At 53.0% G+C, this 20811-nt stretch overlaps 1 protein-coding gene across 6 annotated transcripts in view; it reads left to right on the forward strand.

The window, feature by feature from the left end:
• LOC121361636 (NADPH--cytochrome P450 reductase) overlaps nucleotides 1–20811 on the forward strand; it is a 29002-nt gene that overhangs the window by 7131 nt on the left and 1060 nt on the right. For 4 of the 6 annotated variants that reach the window (XM_041482541.1, XM_041482546.1, XM_041482544.1 and 1 more), the window contains 14 exons: nucleotides 5547–5739; nucleotides 11822–11870; nucleotides 12687–12815; nucleotides 13220–13369; nucleotides 14203–14327; nucleotides 15204–15293; nucleotides 15744–15842; nucleotides 16587–16703; nucleotides 17434–17552; nucleotides 18622–18803; nucleotides 18923–19072; nucleotides 19555–19822; nucleotides 20275–20420; nucleotides 20598–20683. In XM_041482541.1, coding sequence (XP_041338475.1) covers nucleotides 5561–5739; nucleotides 11822–11870; nucleotides 12687–12815; nucleotides 13220–13369; nucleotides 14203–14327; nucleotides 15204–15293; nucleotides 15744–15842; nucleotides 16587–16703; nucleotides 17434–17552; nucleotides 18622–18803; nucleotides 18923–19072; nucleotides 19555–19822; nucleotides 20275–20420; nucleotides 20598–20683 — 1889 coding nt within the window. In that variant the 5' untranslated portion in view covers nucleotides 5547–5560. Of the gene's footprint in view, nucleotides 1–198; nucleotides 357–4780; nucleotides 4854–5546; nucleotides 5740–11821; nucleotides 11871–12686; nucleotides 12816–13219; nucleotides 13370–14202; nucleotides 14328–15203; nucleotides 15294–15743; nucleotides 15843–16586; nucleotides 16704–17433; nucleotides 17553–18621; nucleotides 18804–18922; nucleotides 19073–19554; nucleotides 19823–20274; nucleotides 20421–20597; nucleotides 20684–20811 lie in introns of those variants that run through there. The other 2 variants (XM_041482543.1, XM_041482547.1) reach the window with 2 other exon arrangements.

The raw sequence follows: 20811 nt of genomic DNA on the forward strand, positions 1-20811 counted from the left end.
CCTTCCTGGTCAGAAAGAGGAGCCTGGCAGATCTGGTGGCAGTGGTGACATCCCCAGCCACGCAGAGCTCCCAGCTGGAGATCCTGACAGCTGCACTTCTCTCTGCTCCCTAACGTGATGCCTGTGCTGAGTCAGGGACATGAGGGTCACTGTCACGAGGCTGCAGGGAGCACGAGTGCCCTCCCTGCCAGCAGTGCCCCCTTGTCCCCTGCCCTCTGTGGCTGTGCAGGGCTTCAGTGGGAGTCTGAACTGGAGAAGGTCAGTCTGAAGGAGCTTTTTGAGTATGTGTTGCTGTTATATCTGCAGTTAGACTTGCATGGACTCCTGTTTATGAGAATCTGGAAAGCAGTGCTTTGGTAAGTGTTGCTGCAGGGGTTGGATGGGCTGGTGGAGAGGGGATGGGTGCTCCAGAGCTCCAGTTGGGACTGTGATGTGAGAAACGAGGGGATCTCATTGCTGCAGGGGTGGTTTGGGTCCAAACCCTGCTGCTGTTCAGCTGAGACAGCCTGGACTTTGCTGTGGGCTGGGAAGGCTCCTCTGCCTGCACCCTGCTGAGCTCCCTTTGAATGGAGCCTGGCACCGGTGCCAGCGTCGGGCAGAGGGTGGCTGGTGGCATTGCACATTTGTCACGCAATTCCTCTTTGACTCCATCACCACTGAGTCTGCACATGTTGCAGAACACTGGTTCCACCTGCAGCTCCTGTGCTTATCTGCAGATGTCCAAAGGGTGCTGATGCTTGGGAAAACCCGGGGTGTTTTGATAGCTCTGGGGGTGCAGCCCCTGTGCCAGCCGTGCCAGGGCAGGCAGTGTCTGCAGGGCATGTGGGCGTTGTGGGGATCCCTCTGGAGTGTTGGGCTGCAGTCTGGGGCTCCTTGGTGCTCCAGCTGCTGCTGGGGATCGATTATCAGAGGTGGGGGCAGTGAGCAGCCTGGGCTGTGCTTGCTCAGCAGTTTTCCTTCTCCTTCCCCTCTCGGCGAGGCTGACGCTGCACATCAGGGTGTGCTGATGGTGGCACGGGGCAGAGTCAAGCACAGAACTTGGTCACTCATTTTTTGGGGCAAGAGTCACAGGCTGCAGTCTTGGTCTGGGACTGGGAAGTCCAGCTGAGGTACTTGAAACTGATCACAGATACTACGTTAAGAAAAAGGCTACTTCAGTCTCAAGAGAGACAACTTCCTGCCCACATTGCCAGTTCAGCTTCAGAGCCAAGGCTTTTGGTCACTAGGAGATGCCACAGGGTGACTTCCACAAGGGGAAACCTCCAGCCACGTTTTGTGCTTTTGGTTCTGTGTCCCAGGGTGCTTTTGGTCACCAGGAGATGCCACAGGGTGACTTCCACAAGGGGAAACCTCCCAGCCACGTTTTGTGATTGTGGTGCTGTGTCCCAGGGAACATCTGATGTACCATCTCCTGATGCAAGGAAGGAGAATAAATCTCTTCAGGTTGCTGATCACTTGGCCTTCATCACTCCTGTCTTGTTTGTTGTAATACTGTTTCTATATGTATTTAAGTATTTTTAACCCTGTGACCTTATAGACCCTTTACTCTGTATGGAAATCATGGGGAATTTGAGGATGCCTGGCACTGAGAGTGCTTCCAGTCCTTTTTTTTAAAAGGTGTGCATGAGAATGAGGAATACATTTAATTTAATATGAAGATGAAGTGTTTGCTAGCACAGAGATGTGCAGAGAAGGTCCCTGGTGATTTGAATTATTGTGAGCTGCCATGTATCAAGAAAATTCTCACATTCAGGGGCTGAAAAGCTGTGCTAAAACACAGCATTGCTTGATAGCAATCTTTCAAAATGTTGTGACTTTTCTGTGTGATGTAAATGCTCACATTTTGCTGAGACTGATGGCTTTGCTGTGTGCACAAGCAGGGATCCAGGAACTGGAGCCACCATTAGAAAAAGCCCCAGGGATATGGACATCTTGTCTTACTTTGATTGAAGATATAATAAACACTGTGGATAAAATGACCACCCTTGATACTGCTGTCAGGGAAAGTTTTACTTCTGCATCATAAATTTCCTTTTCCTTTTAAAAACCTATTTTGATTCTACCAAGGCCCTTCCAGAGACTGTAGGATTCCCAGGATAGCTAAATTTCAAGTAAGAGTCAGGTTTCTTTTCACAGGAAGTTAGTAAAGGACATGTATTTGAAAATTACATGAAAATGTCATTTGAAAATGACAAATTTGCTGTGAACTTCTGGAAAAAAATTGTTACAGCCAGCTAGGTAAGACTCAGATAAACTGAGTAATAATCTTCCTGTGCTGGGTGAAGTGAGTTCAATAGTTCCTGAGTTAAGACAAGCCTTTAAAAAGAGAAATTAGACCTAATTTGACATATTTGCTTTTCCTGAAGGTAGGAGTGGTGAAGGGAAAGCAAGAAGAAGAATCTGTAGCTGGGATATAGGCCTTGAATAACCAAATGTCCAGGACCAGAGGGAGCCCAGCATCAAAATTCAAGCAGCTTTTGTCACTAGGCCATGACCATGTTTCCTCCCAGGGTTAGAGGTCGGTGTAGAAACTTTGTGGTGTGGAGACTGTGAATGAAGAGAGGAGAGCAAGGAGCTCTGCTCCATGCACCAGAGCCATGAGCCTCCTGGAATGCTCCCTTCCCTGGCTGTGGGCAGTGGGTGGGTGGCCTGGCTGCAGCTGCTGGGCTCCCCTTTGAAGCCCTGGAGAGCTGCAGTGTGGTCAAGGCAAGGAGATAGCACAGCTTCCACCCCCACATCCCCCCAGGCAGCATTCCTGGGAGCTGCCTCCCCAAGGATGCCTCTCCAGGGCAGCCCTGCCTGGGAGAGCAGACCACCTCTGGAGGCTTGAGAAAGCCAACCCCCTCTGCTCTGGGAGCTGAAGCTCTGCTGCTCGGAGCACAGCCGTGAATTTTGGCTGGAGACAAAGCCCTCACCTGGCTGAGGAGAGCACAGGCTCATTCTTGCCCTCATTCTTTGCCCACACAGGGCAGCTCATGAATATCCATGTCTGAGCTGTCTGGAGCTGGGAATTGCTGTGGGCCAGGTGCTGCTCACCACAAACATGGCTGGTTTGGAGCTCTCTCCACGTGCAGTTGGTGACAAGGGAGGCTGCTGTGTCCTGAGCAAGGAGCCTTTGCCAGGGCTCAGCTGCTGCTGGGTTTGGTGCTCAGAAGGGAGGGAGCTGCAGCTCCTGCCCCAAACCAGCTCAGTGTGGTCTGCATCAGCCTTGTGTTTATTCATGGCTTCCTCTGAGCAAAGGTTTGTCATTGCCTTATGTGCCTTGGGATTTTCAGGAAAAGTGAGTGAAAGACAGGCTGTTCTGAGGATATTTTACTGACATGGCCATCCCCTGTATGAGGGGAATTGTCCACCCTTGTGTAATTTGGGCAGTGAAACTGCTGCTGAAAAAACCAAGCCACCTTGCAGAGTTGGAGATACTTACTCCTGCCTATGTCTGGGCACTGATTCCTCCTTCTCTTTGCAGAGCTGGGCTGTGCTGTGCACAGGCAGCAGCTGAGGCTCCCTAAGAATCATGGACCACTCAGGGCTTCTTTGCCCTGAGATGTAATGACAGTTCAAGTGATGAGTGAGATGGCAAGAACCAAAACCCCAAAACTCTGTGAAATGAAGACTGGCAGGTTTTGGCTGAAATTCCTACAGGTTGGGTGGCAGAGGGGAAGAGGAGAAGAGCTTGTAATTAAAATTTCTGAGCTTTCATCAGGAATAAGAGTAATAAATCAGCAACGTTTTCCCCACACCAGCATATTCCCCTGGTGCTGATTGCCAGACCAGCTCCTTGGTGATTTACTGGAACCAGATAAGGAGGAGGAGAGGGATCCTCCTGGGAACTGTGCCTTTTTGGCAACTAAGCCCCAGCTGTAGAGGCTTTAACTAACAGTTTAGTCTACAGTTGTACAGAAGTAACATCCAGCTCTTGCTTGGCTCCAAGATCCAGGCATGGAAAGTCTGTTTTTCAGGGAGGGAGGACAGGGTGACCTGTCTGGTGGAGAGGAATGTGCAATTTGCTTGTCTGCAGTCACATCACACTTATTTTTCCTCCAGCACCCTGCCTCGGTGTCTTCTGTGGGAACCTAATGGGAAGCTTTGCAGTGGTGTTTTAGTGCTCTTTGTAATGCAGTTACTTGCCAAGTTCTCCACCAAATGAAACTTCTTGTGGGGTTGAGCACTAATTGGGTTGCCAGAGTACCCACCCAGGGTCACTGCCAGGTGGCTGTGGACTTCTCCCTGTGCTCCACAGGGTGCTCTTTATGGCTGGTGCCCTGTGGCACAGGGCTGTGTGTTGTCTGGAGCTGGACTGCCCTTGTGGGGGTAACAACAAGGGGCTGACCTTTGCTGAAGGCTATACCTAGTCTCCCTCATTAGTGCTCCCTAAGCATCACCTTCCCTTCTCTTCCCAGCTCCTGAATGTATTAGCATAACCTTCAACTTCAGTCACTTTTGTTTCTCAGCCATGGCTGAGAAATCCTCTCCCTCCTGTGACACACCACGGCTGAGTCACTTTTCTGCAAATTCAAATGTCCATGGTCTCCTGGGCTGGCAGGATGCCCAAGTACAAAGAGAAAGTCACTTTGCCCTTCCACATCAAGTTTAGAGTTAATTATCTGTTTATTTGGACAGAGTGTGTCCTTGCATGTAGGGAAGATAATCTTGCCATCTGGATTAGGGTCAGAGGAGTTCAGAGGTTTGGCACAGCAGTGGGAGGGAGGGAGGGAGGGATGGGTGGCTCCCCAGGGGAAGGACAGGGGCCATAGGGCTGCCTGATTATTTGAGGGCTGGGTGTTCACCCTCCTGCTACCACAGACTCTGGGTATGGCTGTGGGCAAGTCCCAAATTGCTTAAACTCTGCCTTGGTAAGTGTAAAGGAACAATTCAAGGAGATGGAAGTTAAACATTTGGAGATCATGGAGGGGGCTGGGAAGCCAAAGGGAAGCCAGGGAGAGATGGATAGTAAATCCAATCTGCAATGGAGTAAATCAGAAATACTCATCATTTGTGTTGCAACAACCTGTTGTGAGGATGCTCAGTGGGGTTGGTGCCACAGTCCTGCTCTGTGGTTTATTAGCCCAGAAGTGGGGCCAGGGCATCCTGTCACCTTGTGGGAAGGAGGGAGGAAGCCCCAGATCTGTGGGGTGGCTGAAGAGTGGAGTCATCCCTCAGTAACACCCCAGGGGTTGTGTGGTGAGTAAGGGCTTTAGTAAAGGCTGGCCATGAGTCCCTGTTGGGTATTGCTGGGGTGTCAGTAGGAGCCTGTTTTGGCTCCTTGGCTGGAGTGTGGGGCTGCTCTGATGCTGCTGGCAGAGGGAAAGCACAAACAGCTTTCCCTCAGCTGGATCAGCATGGATACAACAGGAAGGAAAAGCTTGGTGGGACACCTTGGGGCACAGAAGAACCTTGCAGAGCTGTGATGCAAGGGCTTTATCCAAAGAGTTGTTGGGCAGCCTTGTGCTCCTAAGACTAAGTGTAAAGCAAAACTCATTTTCTGTGTGTGCTTTAATGCTGTCCCATGTGGCTGCCTGGTGCTCACTGTTTTTCCTTGCTCACAGTGCCTCTGACTGCCATGGGAGAGCCCAGCATGGACCCAACCATGTCTGCTGCTGACAGCACTGCACAGCAGGACTCTCTCTTCAGCATGACAGACGTGTTCCTCATCTCCCTCATCACTGGACTGTTTACCTACTGGTTCTTCTTCCGCAAGAAAAAGGAGGAAGTGCCTGAGCTCCCCAAAATGCAGTCAGTGTAAGTAACAACTCTCAGGCTGCGTGGCTCTAGTGGAGCTTTTCTCTCTTGCTTGTGGTGGGTTCTGGGAAGCTCAGCTGGATTGTGGGAGGTCGGTGAGAGGGCGTTTCTGTGCCCTCAGCTGCTGTGGGTTCTGCTCACAGTGCAGAAATCCTGGTGGAAGAGCCAGGCTGCAGTTCTGCCTTACCCCACCGTGTGGCCCAAATTGGGAATTGGCCTTTCCCAAGCAAGGCAGGAAAGCCTCTGGTTGTACTTCAAAACTCTTTAAGGATTTAATTCTCAGTGTTTTCTAATAAAATCTGGAGAAAGGTTGCTTGCTCTTCAACAGGTTTCCTACTGGAGATTTTATCAACCCGTGGCTATGAAGGAAAGGAATAGTCTTGGGGAGCTGGGAGATAGTTCCTGAGATGAGCTGCTTGGCAGCTCCTGTAAAACATGTTTGGCTTTTGGTACCAGGTTACCCCTGGAGTGGGAGACTTGATTTGGAGAGGGAGAGCTTTATTCCACCCTGTCTCCTGCAAAGGGCTTTGGGCCAGGAACGAGCCACACAGGTGGAGATCTGGGTGCATTTCGTTCCTTGTCTCAGTCACATTCCAAACTTAACATCAGTTTTCTGCTGAATTTTTTAGTTCATTCTTTGTTTCTGGCGTAGCAGGAGGTTGGAAAGTACCTTTTCTGACTGGGAGGGTTTTAAAGGGCAGCAGTGGCCCTGGCTGTGCTGCCATGGGTGCACACATGGCTGGCAGCAGCCCAGCTGCCTGTGCCAGCCCAGCCTTCCCTTGGGAATGTGTTCTGTTGGATTGCTGGGATGCTTTCCCTGCCGTGCCTGCCAGCCAGGGCTGTGTGTGTCAGTGCACGTGGTCGCCTCTGGAGATTGTAAGAATGGCTGTGCTGCAGTGAGAGCTGAGCTGGCTGGGGAAAGGGCACTATCCATCTGAAATTGGATCCTGCCATGGCACAGCCTGGGCTCCCGTGCTCCCCATCCTTGTGACTGATTCCACCTACAGCCCATCATGTGCAGCTCTTCCAGAGGCTGTGGTGACCTTGCAGGGAAGCTTTGACTTCTGGTTGTGTGTTACCACCTTGTTCTGCTGCAGGGCCTCAGCACATGGGCTTCCATCCCAGCCTGGCTGCAAGTCCTGGCTCTGAGCTGCCTCATGGGCACTTTGTTTCCTCTGTGGGGTCTGTGCTGCCTTCTCTGTCCCTGCGAGCAGAGGGAGCAACTGCTCCTAGTGGGAGATGTGAAACAGCAGCACCTCCTGTTGCTGATAACCGGAGAGGTGAGGTGGTTCAGCGAGTTGTCTGACACAGCTGCACTCTGGAAAAGTGTCAGCAGGCAGGTGCAGAGTGAGAGGAGGCTGTGGAGTGTTTTTTCCCTGTACCCTGCTGCAGCCCTGCTGTGGTCATCAAGCTGGTCTGAGGGCAGTGTGACCCTAAAAGCCAAGGCTGTGGCTGGTGGCACATCCATCCTTCAGGACAGAGACAGTGACTTCCTGCAGCTTTTGCACTGGGATTTATGGGATGCCTGGAACTGGGAGGAAAATGAGTGGGAAAACAAACTTGGTCAGCCTTGGGTTTCCTTCCCTCCTGTAATCCTTCAATTTGGGGTGGAGTTTCCTTTCTGATGAACAAGCAAATCAGGGTCCCACTGTCAGCCTCTGCCTGTGGCTGGCTGGGTATGGGGGGGCAGGGGAGCTGTCCCAGACTCATGAAGGCAGAGAGGCCTCAGTGGGGCTGTCTCTGGCTGGAGTGGAGAGCCTTGACCTTTAGAGGGGTTGCATTTCTTCAGCTCGTTCTCTGCAGCTCTGCCAAAGTGTCCTGAACTGCTTTATCTGATGGCATTGGGTGATGGTTTCAGTTGTGTCACTTTGGCCCCCGAGTTTCAGCCTCAGAACTCTGGAGAATGAAGGTGCTAAATAACAATTCGGACACGTCACAGTGGCTGCTGCTTTAGCAATGTGTTTGCAATGCTGAAGATTGCAAGCAGAGTCTCTGACCTAAACACAGCATCCAGCACCTCATTGCCCTTCTGGGGTTTTTGGGAGCAGCACACCTTCATAAAACCATGTCAGCTCAGCAGGGTCTGCAAAGGAAGTGCCACTGTTGTTACTGCCGTTGATTGTGGGAGAGCAGATGTGAGGCTGAGATGCCCTGTTCTGGATGGCAGCTGGGCTGGGTTCTCTCTGCGTGGCCTGGGAATCATCATGATCTTGCCCCAGCAATGCATCTCCAGGTTCAGCCACAGCTCGGAGAGGGATCAGGCTGCTGATCTTCACCCTTAAGCCAAGTGGAGCTGTTTTCCTCCCCTGAAGTTCCACAGAACCCAGCACATGCAGTGTTTCCTGCATACGTGGTGTCCTGTACCTGTGACATGTAACACGTGTGTGTGGGCCAGGCTGGGATCCCACTGACTGAGCATTGCTTGTGTTTTGACCATTTTCAGACTTAATTAAAACCACCAGAGCAGCCCTCCCTGCAGCCTGCTCTGCAGATGTTGTTAGGGAGAGCAGCTCTGGATCAGCAGCAGCCACGGCCACCACGGCACTTCCTCACAGGGCCATTGCCGGGGAATGCAGGAATTTATTTTTGCTCTTTGGCTGCTCCTCCTCTGCAAGTTTCTCAATCACAGATTTCTTTCCCTTCTCCTGTCCCCACTCTGCAGACAGTCATCCTGGGGAGATGCAGGTGGGACAGGCATTGGTATGCTGAGTGCCACCCTCTCCCTTCTCCCCGCCTCTTTAACATTGTTTGGGACAGAAACTGGCTTATCTCTGTTCTGCAGCCATGCAGAAATCCATTCCCTGGTACTTGTAGGGCTTCCTGTGGCAGGAATTGCTCCAAGTCCTCAGCCTGATTAGCTCTCTGCTGCCTGTGTGTGAGAGAGACCATCTCTAATTTAATTTAATAGGATCCTGAGGAAAACAAACTCCTTTGAGCTGCCTCCGTAATGGCACTGCCATAGTTACCCGAAGCGTTGCTCACGCAGTGTCTGGAATCGTTTCATTCAGCTGCAGCATCAAGCTTTTTTTTTCTTTTTTTTTTCTTTTTTTTATAAAAGAGTATATAAAAGCAGCTGTGATATAAACAGTTTCCAAGGGAACGAGGCTGGGGGAGGGTTTTGTGTCCCGTCCCCTGCTCCGTGCGGATGGGAGAGGGACGTGTGCTGCGGAGGATCCTGGGAGGTTTCATTCTCCACTCCTAATTCCTTTCTGCCACTGCTGCCAGATGTTGCAGTTTCTCAGGACTGCGCAGATCCACTCAGTAACTTCCAAAGCCCCACCACGAGGATCGGAGTGGACGGCACCACTCCTGCTATGACCCGTGCCGGGACCTTTTGTGCCGGCTCTCTTCTCCTCAACAAAAGGCTGATGCTTGGTTTTAACGCCCGGGAGGAGCAGAATGGAAAGGCCTGTGTGCCTGTGGCTCCAGAGCTAAGTTAGATCCGTCCCCCCACAGCTCCCTTTGCAGACACAGCTGCCCTGGACTCTTTGTCTGCCTCCTCCCTGCCCTGCCATGGGCTGTGTGTACTCGGCCCCGCGGGAAGAGCCGGCCGTGGCCAGGTGAGTTACTCTGCCTGGTGGGCTGGTGGGGTCCTTCCAGCTCCAAAGCTGGGTGCAGTGGGTGCCTCCTCCCTCTGCAACAGGAGGAGAAGGAAGGGGAGAGGCTCTGCTTGGAAGCAGGCTGCTCCAGTGGAGACCCTGCTGTCGGTGCTCAGTTTCTGTGCAGCATCCAGGCTGCCTCCTCACTTCTGGATGTATCTGTGCTTTCAGCAGGAAAGCCATGGGAACAGGAGCTTTCTGAAGGAGAGATGTTCAGCTGAGACAGACTTTGGTATTCTTGCTGAGCTGTTGGAAGCTTTCTCCCATCCTTTCTTTCTCCTGAAACCAAAGTGACAGAGAGCCCTTGGGAGTTCTTTTTGCTGTGGGCTCTCACCAGGGGTGGGAGAGCTGTACAAGTTACAGGCTCACTCTGACAATGGGGTTAATTCCCTTCCCTCCACCCAGTGCTTCTTCTAGTGCTTGTAGCTGCTACCTTGAGCTGTCTAAGCTGTAAGAGCAGTCCTTGCTGAGGACAAACTTTCTCTTCCAAGTTTCCCTGGCAGAGCAGTGAAAATGTGTGTAGTTTCTGCCTTCGGTGCCTGCGTGTTTTCATTGCTCAGATTTTCAGGCCACCCTGATGAAGCAATTTCAGGGAGTTGTGTAGCCTTTTTTCCAAAGCCAGGGTCATTATTTCTTCTGTATCTGAGCCACAGCCTGTTCTCCAGCACTCACTTCAGTGCAGGGTTGCCTCCTTTGAAAACGGACGAGCTCCATGTGCTGCTCCCTTTTCTTTCCCAAAGGGAGCTTGTTGAAAGGATCTAAAAACTTGTCTTGTTCTCCTTCTTTAAAAGCATTTTGTTTAGTAGTTAAACCAACAGTTGTTTTAATTTGATCTCATTTGCAGAGGGCAGGAATTAAAGAAGTTCACCAAGGAGACAAAAACTAAGTGAGAGCTGTGTCTTGAGAGCCCTCCCAAGCCCTGTCCTGGCTGCAGCGTGGGCAGGGCTGAGGCTGCTCCCTTAAGATATTTGTGATATCCCAGTTCCCAACAGGGGACAAATGACAACATGGGGGGACTGTTAACTGCTGAGAGAGCCAAGCAGGGGTGTGAAGCAGCTCTCCTGGGAGCACGGCTGCCTTGGGGAGCTTTTTGGGGTCAGCTTTGCTTGTCCTTTGTGTGTGCTTTGTCTTTTGTATGAGACTGTTGATGCTCAGAGCTGTCAGGCCCAGTTATGGAGCTCCTTGATCCCTTTGGGTAGCAAGGGGTGCTGGAAGGGATGTTTGATGAACGTCCCCCACCCTGCTGCTCTGCCTGTGTGTGCTCTCCGCAAATGCCTCGGCACATCCGCAAGGATCCCTCCCTCTGGGCTACAGAGTTGAGGAAACTGTTAGCAAGCTCTTCACATTCTCTCATGGGCTGGAGCCAAAACCATTTGTTTTTTGCCTGGAGGCTTCTCTCTTCCCACAGGAGACCCGGCCTTGCATTCTTCCATTGTGGAACTGGAACGGGTCCCATGTTCATCTTCCCTGCTAGCAAAGTTGGGGGGAGGACAGCAGGGGAGCTTCTGTCCTGGCCTGCTCTGAAAAGCTCCCAGCACCTAATCTGACTGTAGTTATGGTCACCTCTGCTTGGGAGGTTCCCAGGGTCCCCAGGGCTGGGCTGTTTTCACTCCATGACACTGAAAATCCAAAGATGTGCTGAGGATATCAAAGCTCTTCTGGCTCCCTCCCTAACGGGGCAGCTACAGCAGTGTGAATCCCCACCTCCATGTTTCTGGCTCTGCTGGGGTTTCTTCCCCTTCCAAGCTAGGGAAGGCCACATCTATACAGTAATGCAAATGTTTTGTGCAGGAGATCCATCCTGGGAACAGGAACCCAGCATGGCATGAGCTCCACAGGACCTTGGCTGGCAGTGGGGGTCTTGCTGGGAGCTCTGTGGGTCTGATCAGCTGTGTGTGCCTGCTCCACAGGGCTCCCCAGCTTGGGGCTCATGGCTGGCATGCTGTTTGGAGGTAGAAACAGCTGATTTTTAGCCCTGTTTGACCTCAGGTTTGGGGGATGTGCCCTGGGGAGCATGGCTCAGGACTGATCCTGCCTGCCCGTGGTGGTGTGGGAAGGGAGGGAGTTTTCCACTCCCTTCTTTCAAACCATGGCTCGGCCTCTGAGACTTATCTGCAGACCTGCTCCTGTGAGATCCTTTAGCCTGCTCAGCTGTGAAACCTCTCGGAGCAGTTGATAAGGGTTTCCTGGTGGGCAGGGCTGTGTGCCTGGGCTTTTCCCATGGGAGGATTCACTGATGGGGGCCAGGGAGGAGCTCAGCTTTTCCCCCTGTGCTCCAAATCCCTGCTGCATGGCTGTGTGCAGAAGCCCTGTGGCTGAGCAATAGGCATCCCTGGGACAAGGTGAATAACAGTGGTCAGTGGAGATTCACACCCTTTTGGGCAACTTCCCTGAGGTCTGGAGGCCACTTTTCTCCCACTTGCTTATTCCTGACCTCAAAAATGAATGTGCTCATCTGAAAAGAGGTTCCTCCTGTCTTTCAGAGCAGCTCCAGTGAGAGACAGCAGCTTCATTGAGAAGATGAAGAAGACGGTAAGCTGCTTGTTCTGCCTCCACGGGTGCTGGGAAGGTGGGGGAGCTCGTGTCCATCCCAGTTTCCTCTGGAAACTGTCAGCAGGAGGAGCTGGTTTGGATACAGACACATGGCTGCTGCAGAGAGGAAGGCTGTGTGAGCAGCCAGGAATAGCTCTCTTAGTCTGTGCCTGAGAGTTGTTCTTAGAGAAGAAATTAAAGTGAAAATTCAGTGGTGGAAAAAAATAATGTAATATGAGATCAAAGTCAGAAGGGAAATGGCAGACACTTTGAAGTCATTGGCTGGCAGTTATTTATCTGTGTGGTTGATTCCCAAACTGGCTGGCTGTGCAATGGGAATTGTACACAGAACTGTCAGCTTTTGACTCTGCTGGTCTGGACACAAGAGGAAGCAAGGGCTGGATGCATTTTTCGTTCTACTTCAAAGTAGCTGGCTTGCAGCAGAGCAGGAGCTCTGGTGCTTAGGCACTTGCCCAGAGCCTTTGGCAAGTTCTGCATTCTCATCCAGGGTGTTCCCTGTTTCCAGGAGTCACGCTGCAGCCTCGGAGTTGAGAATAAATCTGGAAAGTTTATTCTTTGCTTTGGGTTTTAGTCTGACCTGAATCTCCCCTCTGAGAGTGGCAAGAGTCATGTTCTCATTAACAGCTCAGCCCTGAGTTTTCTGCCAAGCTCTTGGAGTCCTGCACAAGTGCAGACTCCTGCTTGCCTTAAGGTTGCAGTCCAGGATTCCTGATCTCAGGCATTTCCTTTGTGCTTCATCCATGCATTTGCCAAATGACTAATCACCATTTAAAAGGGATTTTTCTTTCTCTCCAGGGCCGAAATATAGTGGTTTTCTATGGTTCCCAGACGGGCACAGCAGAGGAGTTTGCCAATCGCCTCGCCAAAGATGCCCATCGCTATGGCCTCCGGGGCATGGCAGCAGATCCAGAGGAGTATGACCTGGTAATTTAGCCTTGAACAGCCTTGGGATAGTCACAACCTTTCAGTGCCCCCTAAAAAAATCCAGTGACCCTGCCAAGGGGCAGTTGTGTCAGTTAGGGGAGAAAAGATCAGCCTGAGAGATGGAGGTACGGGCTTGGTCCTTGCTATTCTACATTCTCCTAGTCCTTTAAAGCCTTGCATGGAAAATCCCATTGCTTTTCTTGCTGGTGGAGCAGAAATATTGACTTGCAGTCCAGTGAGGGTGGTTTCCTTTTATTTTCCCAGCCATTTTGGGTGGGTTTGGCCTTTCCCAACCCCTTCTGTAAACATGTGGTGCTGTTTGCACACCTACGCTATGGGAATAGGAGCTGCCCAACAGCCATAGTGTGGGATCCTTGAAGATTCCTCCTTTCCTCTGCTTGCAGTCAGACCTGAGTCGCCTCTCTGAGATTGACAAGTCCTTGGCAGTGTTCTGCATGGCCACCTATGGAGAGGGGGATCCCACAGATAATGCCCAGGATTTCTACGACTGGCTGCAGGAGGCTGATGCCGACCTGTCGGGTCTCCGCTTTGCAGTAAGTGGCCCCTTTCCAGTTCTTGAGTTGCATTTGGGCAGGAAGGTCAAGAGCCCTCCAGAGTGGCTTGGGGAAAGGCCCAACACGATGTCTGTGCCTTGTACACCTTGTCTGGGATGAGGTCCCTGCTGTCTTCCTGCTCAGGCTTTGTGGACACCTGCAAATGTACTTCTGGAGGCCTTAAATGCAAATGTCAGAGTCTCCACTCCACTAAATCATCAGGGTTTCCTGGTATAAACAGCCCCAAACAGCCCTGAAGGCACTGAATACAGGTTTGTAAATGAGCTACAGGCTGCTGCTGTTCTTCAGAAGCTAATTGAGCAGCCTGGGGCCAGATCTTCTCCCTTGAATTAAATCACTTGGATTTAGTGTAGCTCTCTTCCAGTGCTGAGCTGAATAACTGGCTGAGAAACAACCACCTCACCTAAACCCTGGCCAAATTCCTTAGGCAGCATAATATTGCAAATGAGAGTAAAATCCTCTGGTGGAGATGTGAGGCTACTCTGTGTGAAGTGGTGAGCAAGATTTTACTGTGTGGTTTGTGGGAGGCAAAGGCCAGCAATGGGCCTCCAGGCAGTCCAGGTTCTTACTGGTCCCACGAGGAGATGTGCAGGAGCTCTTGGAAGTGCATCCAGGCTCAGGGGAGGTGCTGGTGCCTCCTGATCACACACTCTTAGTAGTAGATTCTTACTGGAGAGCTGATGAGGGAGCTGGGAGAGGTCTCACTGTCTTTGTTCTTCATCCTTTGTGGGGTGATACCTGGCCAGAGGTTGTCAAATGGATGTGGAAAGTCCACCTCCTGCTTCTCCATGCTCATGAGTGTTCCCTTCCAGGTGTTTGGGCTGGGGAACAAAACTTATGAGCACTTCAATGCCATGGGGAAGTATGTGGACAAGAGGCTGGAGGAGCTTGGAGCGCAGCGCATCTTCGAGCTGGGCCTGGGAGATGACGATGGCAAGTGAGTGCCTTGGGCTGAGGGGCTGGTCAGAGCTGGCTGAAAGCATCTTGGAAGGGACCTTGGCAGGGAATTGGCTCCACTACCAAGCCAGAAATAAGCTCCACAAGGCTTGTTGTTGGGGTTGACATGTTTGTGAGTGTGTGTGTCTGCTGTGTCTCCCACAATCAGCTCCCTGTGCACAGGGAGTGTTCTGAGGGTTCCTGTGTCTGGGAAGTCCCACCTCAGCTTTGAATGTCCATGGGTACAACTGGAGCAGGCTTTGCAGCCTCCTCTGCCTTTGCCCTGCTGCATCCTGTGTGAATAAACTCACCCATCCCAGTGAAGGAGGCAGGTTAATCTCCTTGGGAGGTGTTTTATGGTGGGAGGCAGCAATTTTCCAACTTGGACAATGATATTTTCTTTTTTTTTTTTTTTTCTTTTTTTACCTCTGTGTGTTCATCTGAGCACTTTGGGACATAACATCAACCTGTGGCTCTACCTCTAAGGTCTGCAGGGCCTTGTGGGAGGGATATGCCCTGTGTGGAAGGCTCTGAGCCTGGAGAAATTAGCAGTGCCATGGGGAATAATGACCTCTTAGGAAGGTCACCTCATGCAAGGGGTGGACAGCAGGGAGCTGTGTTTGTTAAAGACTAAGCCTAAATAACAAAGCCTTCCTTGGCAGAGCTGGGGAAGGGAGGGGTGTCTGGTGTAGCAGCAGTTCCCACTCAGTGCTCTGCAGGTGCTTTCCTGGTGATCTGTGGGCATGTGGAGGTACCAAAGGTGCCTGGCTCCAAGGCAAATGCTTTTCCCACAGTGTTGGGAGGAGGGCATAGGGATCTCAGGTGGCTTCTCTGGGAATGGGGGTGGGTTATTGACTCTCTCTTCTGCCCTGGCTAGCCTGGAAGAAGACTTCATCACCTGGAGAGAGCAGTTCTGGCCAGCAGTGTGTGAGCACTTTGGGGTGGAGGCTACAGGAGAAGAGTCCAGGTGAGTTTGGGAGCAGCTCCTCTTAGGTATTAGAGACTGGCCACCTTGGCTGGTGGCTGTGCCATCAGCCCTGGGCTGCTGTTCCTTTCCTCTGCACTGCCTCCCCTTCCAGACTCAAGTATAGCAGTGACTGGGGTTGTTTGGCCTGAGCCTGTCCTGGTGTGAGTCTGAGCCCAGCTCTGGGTTCCTGTTCTGAGTGGGGAGATGATGGCTTTGGTTCCTTTGGGGCTGGCTGTGCTGGTTGTGAGGCTCCAGGGAGGCTGAGGGTTGCCCTTGCTTTGGGCTTTCTGCAGAGTCTGCCTGCTCCCTCATGTCTCCAGAGGGGCAAAGGGGTGGAATTTGCATTTGTTTTTGAGTTGCAGCAAATCCAGCAGAGGAGATGATGGTTCCAGCTGTACCCTGTGGGATCAGTTTAACTTTTTTCTCTTTTCTCTCCCCTTTCTCCCCCAGCATCCGGCAGTACGAGCTGGTGGTGCACACAGATGTGAACATGAACAAAGTCTACACGGGGGAGATGGGCAGGCTCAAGAGCTACGAGAACCAGAAGCCGTGAGTGCCAAGCCCCCTGGGCAGGCTGTACCTGGGGCAGGTCTTGGCTGGTGGCTCCTTGGTGTTTGTAACAGCACCTGCTGTGCAGCCAGTGCCACTCCTGCAGCACAGCAGATCTCTGCCCGAGAGAAATGGGCTCAGAGCTCCACTGGGACTCTGAGATTTCCCAATTAATGAATCATTCGTGGTGAGGAGATGGCTGTGGTCACGTGTGCTGTTTGGCTGGTACATCCACAGCATCTGTCCTGAGCCTTTCCTTGCCTGCAGTGGCCAATGCATGATGGCTGCTGGCAGTGTTGCTGGGGGAGATGAGCTTTAAACATTAATTGCAGCCTGAAATATTTCTTTGAAATGTGACAGTGCCTCCAATCCAGTTCTCTGTCATGTGTCCTTAATGGGACAGAAGCTGTTGACTGCTAGGCTGTGCAGAGAAGGAAAAGGATCTGTTTCTGTGCCAGTGTGGGGAGCAGCAGGATCATGATCTGTTTCTGTGCCAGTGTGGGGAGCAGCAGGATCATGATCTGTTTCTGTGCCAGTGTGGGGAGCAGCAGGATCATGATCTGTTTCTGTGCCAGTGTGGGGAGCAGCAGATCGTAATTTGGTTTGTGCTGTGGTGCAGTATGCTTTGGAACAGGAAGCAAATCATGGGAGCCTGCTCTGGAGTCAGAGGGAGCATGCCTGGGTACAAGGAGCTCCATGAGCCTGCAGGAGGGAATCCCTGAATGCCTTTGTCTTTCCTTGCAGCCCGTTTGATGCCAAGAACCCCTTCCTGGCTCAGGTCACAGAGAACCGCAAGCTGAACGAGGGTGGGGAGCGACACTTGATGCACCTGGAGCTGGATATCTCCAATTCCAAAATCAGGTACTTCCCTGGGGGAGACTGCTCCTCTGTTTTGTCAGGAGCAAAGAACAAGGATGTGGCACCAGCCTCATCCAGCACTTAGCAGGGCACCTTGCTCCTTAACACTGCCCCTTTGGGCTTCTGTACCAGGTACCTCCTGTCAGGACTTGCTCCCAGCTCTTGCACTGCTTGGGGTCCATCCCATCCCACATTCCTGTCCTACCTGAGCATTCCCAGTAGCAGGAATTCTCTAGAAGTCACTCAGTGAATGAGAGGGCAGCTGAGCTGTGAGAGAAGGAGAGCCGGGGATTGCTCTTGCCTGTATTTGCCTGGTTTAGGTCTATGAGCATAGGAGGCAAAAAGCCCTGTTCTTAAGACCCTCTCACTGGCTTAAATTCCTTAAATTGTTAGGAAGTCATGAATCCAGGTGGCTTAACATAACAGCTGCAGAGGTTTTGAGGAGCTTTGCTCTGTTTTGTTGGGAAATTGACCTGTCCTTGCTGGAATTCTGGCAAAACTGCTGTTAACCTGGGAGATGCCTTGTAAAATCCCTGGGAAACCATTATCCCACAATGTCACTGCTGCTGTCACTGCTGCCTCTGTGGATCCTGGTGGTGCAGGTCCTGTGCATCAGACCTCAGTGTTGTCCTGCTGCCTCTTGCACCAGCCCCCTTGTCTTCTGGCTGAGCAGCTGGGGGTGGTCGAGAAGTGGTGCAGGTGTTCCATGTGCTCTCCTCCTGCTCTGTGCCAGGTATGAGTCTGGGGACCACGTGGCTGTGTACCCAGCCAACGACTCCTCCCTGGTGAACCAGATTGGTGAGATCCTGGGCACGGACCTGGACACTGTCATGTCCCTAAACAACTTGGATGGTGAGTAGGGATGACCCCTGAGGGTCTCCAGTTCTCCAGCTGCGGCCTCTGTCCTTCACCCTCAGATCCCATGGGGCACCTCCAGATGTCCCACAGCCCCTCTCAGTGTTGTGCTGTTTTAGAGGGGCTCAGAGCCTGTGTGCTGAGATAAGCTGAAGTGGGTCACTTGTGAAATGTGCTTGGTGAGCCCATTCAACAACAAATTATGTAACAGCACACTCCTAATTACAGAGCATCAGCCCACCAGAGCATCCTTCAGCAGCCCCGGAGCTCCTCAGGGCCCTGAGTGTGTGAGATGCTCTTATTCAGTCCTGGGAAGAGGCACAGGCTTGGGGACTGAACTGCCAGCAGGGAGCACTTGTGTTGATCCAAAGAGCTCTTCCTGGGTAGCATTCCCAGCAGAGCCAGCCTCTGGCAGGAGGGAGATGGCAGCTGCTGCCCATCACAGTCCTAGAATAGCACAGCCAGACCTGGGCAGCAGATGTGCTGGCCCAGAAGCCTGAGAGAGCTCCTGGTTCCTAGAGACAAAGTGGATTTAAGGCATTGCTGGAGCCTGTGGCCCCCTGTGCAGTGTCCTGTGCTGTCATTCCTGTCCCTTACGGACCTCTCAAGGCTGAACAGAATGGCTCCAGCCTTGACTGCTGGCACAGCTGTATGTGGCTGACAGAGCCTAAGGACATTCTTGAGGCCAGATCTGATGGAGGTGTAAGTGCCTGTGGCCAAATTAGCTGTGGAGGGCAGCCCCCTGCTTAGCCTGGGGGTTTGCTGGACTGTGCATGCACATCTTGGGGCAGGGAGCCCTTGGGGAACACAGGGTGTATTTTTTGCTGCTAAACTGTCAGGCAGCATCTATGAAACACAAAATGGGCTGCTGGGAGATGGAGCTGCCTGGGGAGGGTGGTTATTCACTGTGGAGCTGGGGCTCTGACCCACAGGCTCTCTCCTCCCTGAAACCCACTGTGCTCTGTCTCCAGCCCTCGCCGTGTGCGTAGCAGCCTGCACAAAACCTCTTAACACAACAGCATGAGGTGGACGATTTTTAATTTTTCTTTCTCTCCCACTTCTCCAGAGGAATCCAACAAGAAGCATCCCTTCCCCTGCCCCACGTCGTACCGCACAGCCCTGACCTACTACCTGGACATCACCAACCCTCCCCGCACCAACGTCCTCTACGAGCTGGCCCAGTACGCCTCGGACGCCGGCGAGCAGGAGCGCCTCCGCAAAATGGCCTCATCTGCTGCTGAGGGCAAGGTGGGAGCCCTGCCCTTCCCACCTGGGCTGGGCTGGGCTGGGGGATCCCCAAAAGGCACCCAGAGAGCCGAGGGGGTGTTTGCCAGCCGTTGTGATGCCTGTGCTCTCCTTGCCTGCAGGCGCTGTACCTCAGCTGGGTGGTGGAGGCCCGCAGGAACATCCTGGCCATCCTGCAGGACATGCCCTCCCTGCGCCCCCCCATCGACCACCTGTGCGAGCTCCTGCCCCGCCTGCAGGCCCGCTACTACTCCATTGCCTCCTCCTCCAAGGTGGGTGTGCTTCCAGCAGGGAATGTGGCTGTGGAGGGACCTCTTCAGCTGCAGCTCCTCTCAGCTGGGAGCTGGGCATGGGGGGTTCTCCTGGTGACATTTGCTATGAGAGGGTAGATTTACTGCTCTCCATGCATGGAGTTAGCCCAGGTTCCCACAGGGTCTGTGAGAGTGCCATGCTGCAGCCAGCTGTGGCCTGATACCACCACACTCTCTGGAGCCCTGCTCCTCTTTGCCTGTTTGCCTGGCAAGGGGGCATTTTAGGGGCTGGTCAAAAGTCCTTCTTGGCAACCTCCAGGGAAGCTCAGTGGTCCCTGCTGAGTTCAGGACAAGACAGAAGCCCCATGAGGAGCACACAGGGAGGAATAGCTGTCCCAACATTAAAATGAGGTTAAACTTCTCCCACATTCCTGGGCACAAGGATGCAGTGTGGGCTTGCTGGGGCTCCTTCTCTGCCTGGTTCCAGCATCTCTTCCCTGCAGGTCCATCCCAACTCCATCCACATCTGTGCCGTGACGGTGGAGTACGAGACCAAGACGGGCCGCCTGAACAAAGGGGTGGCCACCAACTGGCTGAGGAGCAAGGTGCCTGCCCAGGACGGGAGCAGCTCCCTGGTGCCCATGTACGTGCGCAAGTCGCAGTTCCGGCTGCCCTTCAAGCCCAGCACGCCCGTGATCATGATCGGGCCGGGCACCGGCATCGCCCCCTTCGTCGGCTTCATCCAGGAGCGGGCCTGGCTCAAGCAGCAGGGTGAGTGCCCAGGGGCTGGAGCTCTGCAGGACTCTGGGGGGGCACTGGTGCCTCCAGGGTGCAGCTTTGCTGCTCCTGTTGCTGGTGGGCCCAGCCAAAAGCAGAGTGCTGGGGCGGGCTGAGTGGTTTTGTTCACACAAAGGTTCTTTGTCCTTCTCTTGGCCGCAGAGGATGTTTGGGGGTGGTCAGACCTAGGGCACTTCTCTGACCTCTGCCACCACCACACCTCCAAATAATCAGTCTGGTCACTCAGACTCAATACTAAAGCTTGTGGCCACTACTGGGAATCAGTCCTGAGCTTCCCCTTGTAACCATCGTGCAGCTCTGCAAGCCCAGGGTGGGGGAGAGCACAGGGTTGGGGGCTGCTGGGGGTGTCAGGACAAGGGGAGGTTGGGAAGGGGCAGGGCTGGGGCTGGCAGGGCCCAGCTGATGGGGGCTGTGTGACCCTGCAGGCAAGGAGGTGGGTGAGACAGTGCTTTACTACGGCTGCCGCCACGAGCACGAGGACTACCTGTACCGGGAGGAGCTGGCCCGCTTCCAGAAGGAGGGAGTCCTCACCCAGCTCAACGTGGCCTTCTCCAGGGACCAGGCTGAGAAGGTACCACACTGTTCCTCCTGCCAGCTGCCCACCATCACTCCCATGGCAGGCAGGAGCACCCAGCACTTGCCCTGTCTCCCAGAGCCATGAGCACAGCCTTGCTTTGCCTCCCTCTCAAAGGTCTGTGGTGTGGGGGCTCTGCTCCCCTCTCCTCACTCCCACCTTGTTTCCTGCCAGGTTTATGTCCAGCACTTACTGAAGAAGAACAAGGAGAACGTCTGGAAGCTGGTTAATGAGGGGATGGCTCACATCTATGTGTGTGGGTAAGTTGGGGACAGGATGGGGATTTGGGGGCAATTCTCAGGAAAAGGAGTGTGACTCAGTTTCCCCAGCTGTGCATTACAAGCCCTGGGAGGGTCATGCTGTCCTGGTTCTGAGGAGGGCAGGGGGC

Source organism: Pyrgilauda ruficollis, unplaced genomic scaffold (genome assembly GCF_017590135.1).
Source record: "Pyrgilauda ruficollis isolate IOZ18807 unplaced genomic scaffold, ASM1759013v1 scaffold59, whole genome shotgun sequence".
Taxonomy (NCBI): domain Eukaryota; kingdom Metazoa; phylum Chordata; class Aves; order Passeriformes; family Passeridae; genus Pyrgilauda; species Pyrgilauda ruficollis.